The 10,567-nt window shown below is 32.4% G+C and overlaps 1 protein-coding gene across 1 annotated transcript in view; it reads right to left on the bottom strand.

Moving 5' to 3' along the window:
* Positions 1-5,696: 5,696 nt before the first annotated feature.
* Positions 5,697-10,567, bottom strand: part of pou3f2b (POU class 3 homeobox 2b) — a 343,731-nt gene continuing 338,860 nt past the window's right edge. Inside the window, exon 13 of the mRNA XM_087285087.1 lies at positions 5,697-6,214. Coding sequence (XP_087141213.1) covers positions 6,142-6,214 — 73 coding nt within the window. The 3' untranslated portion in view covers positions 5,697-6,141. The remainder of the gene's footprint in view (positions 6,215-10,567) is intronic.

Below are 10,567 nucleotides of genomic sequence, written 5' to 3'. Positions count from 1 at the left end.
ACGCCAGGATGCACATAAATTTAAAAAAATGGGTCTGTGCTCCGCATCTCACGCCTTCAAATGCCCCTACACATTCACTGCGTGTCAGGATTGTCTTCCGAGGGAAAAGTCATTGAAGAAATGAAGAAAATATTGACGCAGCTTCTCCTACCGCAGCAAATTCCATTTTAACTGTTGATATTTGCCGCTAGTTAATTAGGAAGTGATGATATTGTTTGCTTTGACTCGTTTTAAACGCTGCTTTATTTGCATTTCTTTTATTCGATAATCCAGTTTTGCACATAACGTTAATTAGTATTTTTTGATGGAAACTGTTTAAGATTATATTGAGAGAATTTATTGTCACCCCAATTTAAGTGTGGGCACACTATATCTGCACACACTTCTGTCCAAACAATTTACAAAAGATGATTTTCATCATAGGTGCCCTTTAATATTATGTGAAAGGCATAGGACCAAGACATTTTTTGTCCAATCAAAATGTTCAGTCCGATTATTATGATACACCGTGTTACCTGTCTATCAAAATATGTAATTGCATATCTCTGCACACTTGTCACAACCTCAGGCAGGCAAATATTAACAACCTACCTTATTTTTAAAGTTATTGTAAATACTAACTGTACTATGAAGTTTTTTCTCTGGTGAATGTTACTTAATGTATTGTAATGAGGTCTAGTGCACATTTATGCATTCAGGAGGCGTTGCGTTGAATGGGCATTTATAGTGCAATCAGTACAATCCTGTTGCACATTTTAAGATGTAATATAATATAAACAAAAATATTTTGGATTGTTGTAACCCAACGTTGGGTCAGATATGGACAAACCCAACCATTGTGTTTAAAAGTGTCATTTAAGTGTAATTAAAAATAACCCAACATTGGGTTTGTCCATATCTGACCCAGTGTTAGAACAACCCAACATTTTATTGGTGTCTACAAATACTTCACTTTTCAAACTGCTCACATACTTAGATGACATGTAACCAGTTGCTACCCAGCACAGGCTAAATATCATCAACAGATAACAGTTATATTTGAATAGCTTGACTGTACGGGATGCAACACAGATGTCTGTTTCTTTTTTTCAAAACAATAGAGATGACATTTCAAATATGCAGGTTTTAAAAAAAAATACACACATTACTACAAGCCTCAGACTTCCATGTACTTTTCCGAAGTCAAAACTATTTCCAAAATTAAAACTATTTACAAAATCAAAAACAAAAACACAAACTCTTTTCCAGCTGACAAAACACTAATATTAATTCAAAACACTGTTACAAAAACCTCCTACTGGGAATCAAGAATCATTTATCAAGTCAGTGATTGTTAGAATAAACATAAACAGAGCGGTGCAGATAAAATACAACAAGCTTTAAGCAAAGGTTATTTTAAAACTGTAAAAAGATCTTGCAATAGATGAAAAGCACTAAAAAATAAATCTTATTTGAATATCCAAAAATTTAAATGTGAAGTCGCTATGCAGCACAATAAATTTGACATCCTCTCCAAAATTACACTACAGCATTGGTAATGGCCTTTTTTTGCCATACTCAACATTGAAGTAAAATCACAGGCGGTGAAATGTGTCTGTTTTTAAGAACTGAATGGATGTTTCAGGAATTTGGGTCTTTTGAATCAGCGATAAAGCAACATTATTATATACTGTACAACAAAAAGCAGGCCATTTTTTAGATGCTTATAGTGTTTCACAGGTGTTATTGCAGGTTTTATTTTCATAGCCTTCTATTGATTTTTTTTGGTAAGATTTTACTCTCCAACAAAGTGGAAGAAAAGTGTGTGTTTCAGATGTGTCTTTTTTCTGCCTGTTTTATATTTGTCTTTCTCCTGGATTGTTCTTTTTGAAACCTATCGTTTTTAAAGCTCTTCTCAAGACTGAGTTCTGGTTGGTGTTGACTAGAGAAGAAGAGTGAAGAGGCAGGTGTGAAGGACGCAGGGATTTGATCTCTGTACCTTTGAGGAATCGTGAGATAAGTGCTCTCAGAAAAGGTTTTGCGTGCCAAGACTGCAGATTGAAGCTATTCAGAGTCTAGTGAACCTGTTGTTGTAGAAAAGATCCAATGTCCCAGAATGCAATAAAAAACATGAATCAGAAAATATGGAAAACTGCTACATTAAGGATCATTTTAAACGTAACTTCAATTATTAGCCAAATCCTGATGCTTCATTTAAGATTCCTTACCATATAAAGTGCCTAATAGTTATTATTTATTCATTAATTTTTTATTCGGCTTAGTCTCTATTTCAGAGGTTACCACAGCTGAATGAACTGCCAACTATTGGAATATATGTTTACGCAGTGTATGCCCCTCCAACCAAAATCAAGTACTGGGAAACACCCATACACTCTCACATTCACATTCTATTGCCAATTTAGCTTATTCAATTCACCTATAGGCTACCGCATGCCTTTGGACTGTGGGGGAAACCGGAGCACCCGGAGGAACATGCAAACTCTACACAGAAATGCCAACTGATCCAGCCGGGGCTCGAACCAGTGATCTTCTTGCTGTGAGCGATCGTGCTACCCACTGCGCCACCGTGATGCCTAATTATTAATATCACTGACGGAATTTTGCTTTATCTTTGACAAACTTGTCATATCCCATTGCCACTCGTAATCAGAGTAGTATTAAAGTTTCACCTCATGAAATTTTAACAGCGCTGTTCTTATAAAAAGAAATACAGTAGTTGATGTCAGTCTGTGCCACAAGATCACTGCACCTCTTGTCTCCGGCATACTAAAACACCGTGATTAATTATTTCTCTCTAATCACAATCACAATGGAATTAAACAATGTTTGTCTGTTTACAATTCTCCTAGGCTGCCAGCGAAATTTGCATGTATTTGATGGCAAAAAAAAGCAAATCTCTTATCCGGGGGAAGATCAAGGTTATGACTTCCTCAAAGCAGAGTTCCTGAAACCAATTAAACTCAGTGTAGTGAAGTTCAGCTGGAGGACACAGTGCTGTAACAATAGAGGAACGTGATGACAGCCGACGCCACTATCTCGCTGCTTTTCCACCCGTGCTAATTATATTTGCAGATTCTGTCATTTAGACAAAAAGGCGCATAACTTTGGTAATCATCGTGAAACATTAAAATCACTCCCTGGCCGGTGCAAATAGTCGACCTTTCTAAATGAAGTCAGTTGCAAGATATGTGAAGGTAATCAAATATCATTTCGATAAGCGTAATGTGGCGACCAAATGTGTATAATTATTAGCCATGTTTACAGTTACAATTAGCGCCAGGTATGATCTTCATGAAAAAGCAATGACTATGCCTTTTAAATGCCACTAGGGGTTTTAAAAAAAACAATGAAACAAAACAAAACAGATGTGTATTGTTTTGTGTGTGTGTGTGTGTGTTGGGAATGAATAATGCATATGTGCTCAAGTTCTAAAGTTAAAACGTTCGTATTCACACACACGTGAGTGCTGAGTGTTAGTTTAACTCAAAGGAAAGCCATTGCACAGCGTTGATTCAGACCCAGTTTTGAGGCACTGGATTTACAAAAGCTCTTTATTTCAAGTGTTTCGCCGTCCATTGTTAGCGATCAAAGCCATTCTAATTCAGATAATGTTGTTGCAGCCACAGGTTCCTCCCCCTCCTCTTGCTCCTGTTCAAAAGACTATCATGGCGAAGAGAGCCGGAGTAACGGCTTTTGATTTGAATGTGAAGTGTCATTGAGCTGTGCTGCTGCCAGCTGATTGGCCGTGCTGATAGGCCCCTGTTTCAGAACACCTGGCTAGGTGGCAAATGTATTCTAATCTATGTGAATTGTTATTCTCTCACCTGGAGCCAGTGGGATGTGTGTGTGTCTTATAACTCAAGAGGGTTAAAATGAGAGGAGGAGTAATTCAAGGGATAATTCACCCAAAAATGAAAATTCTGCCAAGATTTTAGGCCAGGCGTACACTGTGTGATTTTAGGTCAGATGTTGAGCCGAATCCTGACTTGTACGAATCTTCTTTGAATCAGGCTGTAATTCAGTTTTGCTTTGTGTCAGTTTGTTGTGCTGTGTTTGTGTGGTGTACACAGGGAACTGAGAGGCGAATAAGACAGAGGCAATTTTCTGTCAGAAATTTTGGTCGGCACTCGTGAGAGAATCACACAGTTGAATCAGAGCTATGAACTGATTTAGTTGAACTCTGCGTCCTCAAAGCACCTGTGTGAATACAAAAAAAGACACACTTCTGGGTTCATGGGTGTGCAATTCTAAAGGATATTGGCCAGTATGCGCAGAAACAATTAAAAGTGTATGATTCTGTTTATATATTTGCGAATTACAAATTTTTCTCATTACAGTTTTTTATTTGTTTGGTTTTAAATTTTTTCCCTTTCCACACAATCTTCACGCTACTTCTCATAAGTCCATAAATACACTATGTATACTGGTTTTCCAACCATTATTACATTTTTCCAATTCTCAAAACATTTTGTACAAACGGCAAAACCGAGTTGATAATCGTCAAAAGTGAGTCACTTGTTTAGAATCGATAGCTCATTCCTCAAAAGCAAGTATTCATGTCAATCAAAGTGTCAGTGTCATCAAAATGAAAAGTTCTGACACCATTGTTTATGAACAAGACAGTCAAATGGCTTTGTCCTGTTTTCATTATGACAGTTTACTCTGGACATTTTTTCAATGCAAAAAAGTCAGATGTTGGTGACACTTCCTGAAAATGCTCAAGACAGCACTTTATAATATTTGCACAGCCATTTGAAAACTACAGTAAAGTTAGACATCGCTGCATTTAGTGAGGGAGCTGAGTACAAGATACTGAATGTTTCAGATGACACTATGTTTCAGATTTTTACTGCATTTCCTCTTTGCAATTCTAATTTATTCACAGCATTGTGCAGAAGAATAAATACACCCTTATTTACAACAAGCATAAACCTCCTTTGGGTGAAGCTGGGCACAACTTTAAACAATATTGCAAAACATATTGGAACTGAACCTACAACATACACAGCTCTGTAAATCATTCATGAAATTGTTCGATTTAGAAGACATTTTCAGAAAAATAAAGATAATTTTTTTTTTAAATAAAATTTGCTTGACAGATTTTGACAACATTTTTGTATGTAATGACTCAAGTAATGAAATGAGGACTATTAGTTTTATATGGAATGACTATTCAGCATTCACATATAAATCCTAACCCTAACCCTAACAAAATGAAATAGAAAAGTATTGAACACATGAAGAAAGGGAGGTGTAAAAAGCCATGGAAAGCCCAGACAGCATCTGAAATCTCTCAGTAGTTATTCAGCAACATATCAGTATAAATGTAAACTGGGCGATTTAGCCTCAATGCCTATATTACCAGATGATAAAGATAAAACCAAGGTGGACATTTTAGCAAGGGAATGATCCCAAACACAGCCAAAGAAACTCTTAACGGGTTTAAGATAAGAAAATAAAGCTGCTCGTATGGCCCAGCCATATTAAGAACTAAAGATCTGAGTTCAGATGAGACCCCCAGAAGAGTCAAGTTTTTTAGACTTAATGCATCTTGAAGCTGTCATTAAGCACAAAGTCTTTTATACAAAGCATGAAATACATTTCAGTAGTTCAGTACTTTCTCCTTGTGTTATTCCATTGTTATAACACATAACAACATTTTCTGAATTTATCATTTTTTTTTTTGTTGATTGTTTGGGTTTTTACTGAAATCTGGGTCCATGCATTTAGAAATATATTTACCAGGAAAAAATCATGATGCTTTCAATATTTATTTTAACTGCTGTTTTAATCATTAGCATGTATTAAGCTGCAATTGTATTTAATGATATACTTTACATTTTATTTTATTAATTTATTACAATTTAATGGTACAAAATCCCTTTACAAGTAGTTCAAAATCAAATGTTGGCTCTTTTTTAAACGTTTTAAAGAACAGAAGTTCCTGGTTAAGAAGATATTCAAGTCATAGTTCATAACTTCAGATGCCTTCAAATGGCAAAAGTACATTCATGCAGAAGCAGTCAGTCTAAACCTTGAGCGTCATTATATCTCAGTAAAGCGATCTGCTCTTGTTTTCCTCTTTCTTCAGTGAGCTTAGCATCAGCCGAGTGCTCTGTGATGGGCGGCGAGAGGATAATGTCACGGCGGCTCTTCTTCATGACAGCTGATGGAGGGAGAGCTGGATTTCTGTTGCTGCTGTTGTCTTGTTCCTCTGCGGCAGTGAAGAGAGGGATTAAATGGACTGAGGTTTGTATTTGGTTTTCCCTCGAGGATCCGCAGTCTTTGCTTCTCCTCCCCTCCGCCTCTCCTTCAAGGAATATGGCCAGATTCATTATTTAGCTGTGCTCTTTTTGACAGCTGGGTCGGAGGGAGGATAGGGCTTTGGTGTGTGTGTGTGTGTGTGTGTGTGTGTGTGTGTGTGTGTGTGTGTGTGTGTGTGTGTGTGTGTGTGTGTGTGTGTGTGTGTGTGTTTGTGTGTGTGTGTGTGTGTGTGTGTGTGTGTGTTACTGAGGGCTGACAGAAGACAGGAGGCCTGTCGGTGGAGGCTGCAGGAGCTGACAGCTGATCACACTGTCAGTCAAGCTGGAGGCTAACAGACTCAACACCGGCAACCTTCTTCCTGTCAGTTCTTCCAAAGGCCTCTTTTTAACACTCTTTCTTCATAAATGATCCACTGCCTCAAGGTTTCCTCCTGTATTTCTGTTTCATTTTTTTTATCACTGACTGACTGGATTGCCCTGTTTAGATTACTGTAGATGAATATAACTGTATATATGTTTGTTCATAAACTTTCTTCTATTTTCTTTCTAAAATTCACTGCCTCTTAATTTGTCATTTAATTTAATACGATTTTATTTTATAATGTCCTATTCACTGTATTGTCCTTTACTTAGATCACTATAAAAAAGATGTGTTGTTTACAAACCTGATTTTTATTTTATTTGAATCACTGACTTCATTGTTCATTATACAGATTACCATAATAAAAAGTATAATTTCCATATTCTTTTCCCTCTATTTTTATCATATATCTTTCATTTGTTTTAGACTTCTGGGTTGTTTGTAAATACTCATTTTCCTTTAATCTGCTGTGTTCATTTATTATCTTTATGAAATAACTTTTTTATAATTTTTTTAATGGATTTTATTTTATTATGTTTAATTAGATTTTATTATTTATTTATTTTATAATTTAATTTTATAATTTAAATTATTTTATTATTTATATAATAACTTTATTTTATTTTTAAATGTATTTTGTTTTATTTAGTTGTTTACTTTAATTTTATCATTTAGGCTATTTCGTTATGTATATAACTGTTTTTTATGTTTAATTTATTTTGTTATTTTAAGATTTTATTAAATTTATTTTAGATTTATTTTATTATTTTAGAATTTATATTATTTTGTTTTTTATATAACTATATTATTTTATTTTGTTGCTGAATTGAGTTTTGCTATTTTATAATTTATTTCAATTTTATTATTTATTTTATTCTAATTTATATTATTTAGTTCTTTAACTATTTTCTTTTCTTTTTAAATGTATTTTATTTGGTTATGTTTAATTTTGTTTAATTTTATTATTTATTTTATTCTTTATATAACTTGTTTTATTTTGTTATGTTTTATTTAGTTTATTTATTGTTTTATTTTATTGTTTTATTTTAATATTTATATTATGTTTAAATACCTTTATTTTATTTTAATTTGTAGTTTAATTTAATTTTGTTATTTTATAATTTAATTTCATTATTAATTTATTTTATTATTTATTTTTTATTATTTAATTTTATTTAAATAATTTTATTATTTGTATAATAACTTTATTTTTTGTTATGTTTAATTTCATTTTAAGTTATTTTATAATTTAATTTAATTTAATTTATTTTATTATATTATTTATATTATTCTTTATACAATAACTATTTTATTTTTAAATGTATTTTATTTAGTTAAGTTTAATTAATTGAATTATTTATTCATATTATTTTATTCTTTATAGAAGTTTGTTTAATTTCATTTTGTTGTTTAATTTAATTTAATGTCATTTTGTTATTTAATAATTTAATTGTTTATTTATTTTATCATTATTATTTTATCATTATAATATTATTATTCTTCATATAATAACAATTTTATTTTGTTATGTTTCATTTTATTTTATTAATGAATTTATTTTTATTATTTTTTTCATTTTATTGTTTATAATAACTTTATTTTATTTTTAAATGTATTTTTTTTGTTATGTTTAATTTAATTTAATTAAAAAAAAATTTTTTTACATTTTTTATTTCTGACTTAATATTACTTTACATTACAGGATTAATATATTGCAGAGTGAATACCAAAAAGCCTCCCCCTCTAACAGCCTTTGTGTTCTCATTGACCCCCTAATTTGTTCTTGGTCAGTTGATCACAAAAGAACCAAATATATTTCTAACAAAATGATAGAATGTCATCAGCGCAGAAACTGACACTTTTTTCTTTTAATAATCTAAAATATTCAAGCAGACGTCAAAAACTGATATAGCAATTATGAAATCAGTCTTTTACCATGTACAAAAGCATCTTTTTCAGGATAAAATAAAGCGTCAATCTGCAGGAAACCTGTTATTCAAAATCAATTGTCCTCGGCTTGAGTCCTAATGAGAGTTTGGCCTGTGATTGCCTGCTGACGCCTCCACCGAGACTCGCTGCTCTTTGTGGTGACAATGGGCCTTCAGTTCACCCATGAGACAAACCCACTGGACAAGTCATTCATCGATGCAAATGCCAGCCAAGACGTGGAGCTCTGCATCTGTTTGCCTGTGTGAGCCGTGATGGACAGCCAGCGGCTCTGCCTTCAGTCCGCCGGAGAGGCCAGCAGGACGGGGCACGAGGGAACGCGGCCATTTACCATCAAATAAATGTCACAATCGCCACATTCTCAGGCAATTCCAACAGACAAATGTATTATTCACAACATCAAAACAATCTCTTTCTTCAGACTACAAAGAGATGGGGGTTCTTACATTGAAGGAGAAAAAAAGTTTAAATTATTATTTACATCTAATAATGTTTAATATAAATATTAATATATTTGGTTAACTTTTCCAAAAAAATACCAATGGCAATTATTTTAATGATGATTTAGATTGTATATACAGGCCCGAAGGCCGCCAGCGGGAAGCGGTGGTTCTTTTTTTCTCAAAAAATGTACGTTTTTGCTGTTGTATAACATTTTCGATTGAATTATGACGTTTAAGTACTGCATTTAAGGGATATTTTAAACACTATATATTTTTTTTGCTGGTTTAGCTTGTCATCATTGTGGTCATCATAACCACACTTTTTGAGGTAACAAAAAACATGTTCAAGATATCGAATAAAGAAATATATAAATACTTAAAAAATATATAAAAATACTTAAAAAAAAAACAATTGTGTTACATCATATAATAAAATGAGTCTGTTAAAGTTTTAAATGGGGAAAAAAACTAGCCTATTGCCACTTCTTGGGCAAATAACAAACTTAATTTGATTTGGCCTTTTGAATAATAAAACATGAAAACATAATGATATTAATAATGAAGAGCTTGACAATTGTTCTAGTCTCTTCTGCAAAAAAAGTTTAAAAATTCATGGAAAACAAAAATAGCCTAATTAGTGTTCAAATTAACGTTTGGTCCTTTTTATTGGAAAGCATTTTTTTCTTTTAAGAATAAGGTCTAAGATTCAGAATAAAAGTTGGGCTACTTGTAGTGAAAGATATCACTTTCATCATAGTGTATGTTTTCTTACACAGTTGGATGTTGAACTCATGAAAAATAATTATTTGCATTCATTGGAAGCCTTTGTAGGCATATATGGGACAAATTCCGGACCTTTTATCAGTGTGGGGTGGGTCTTTCAAACCACCTGACCCCCCTTTTTTGTGCATTTGAACAAAACTGATTTATTAAACAGATATATTTATTAAAATAAAATTTAACTAACCAAATGTCTTTCTAAATAGAAAGATAGATTTTAAATATTAAAATATTGCAAAAAATGTTTTTTAAAAACTACAAAATTTTATATATTTTTTGTTTCTATTGATTTTTTATTATTTTATTTTATTTGTATTTAATATTTTTCTATAACATAAATTTGGGTTAGGGCTAGGGTTAGTTATTTTGTTAGATAAGCTCCAGATTTAGCTTCAGTACTGACTAATCTAATGTAATGCACAAATGTAATATTGTAAAGCTTCCAATAGTAAATATTAAATAAAATGAGAGGGTGCTTTATTCATATATGTTGAGCACTGTATTCAGATGCAAAAACAATTAAATGAACCTATTAATCACCATAAAATTGAAACTATATGGGCCTAAGAAAAATGTAAAGAAGTTTTAGAGACATTTAGAGGTTTTTGCATCTGACCTTTTCACATATATAGAATTATACAATACTTTACAAAAATATAATTTTCTTTTATGTTATTATTTTTCTTTGAAATGTTTGGATAGTTTTTGTTTGTCCCCTTATTCCGTATTATTAAATTGTTAGTCTTTGGCTATTTTCATGATCAACTGAATGC

The sequence above is a fragment of the Danio rerio genome, chromosome 16 (genome assembly GCF_052040795.2).
Source record: "Danio rerio strain M-AB ecotype USA chromosome 16, GRCz13ab, whole genome shotgun sequence".
In the NCBI taxonomy this organism is placed as follows: Eukaryota; Metazoa; Chordata; class Actinopteri; order Cypriniformes; family Danionidae; genus Danio; species Danio rerio.
Note: the sequence above shows the minus strand (reverse complement) of the source record. Positions and strands in the feature narration are given on the sequence as shown.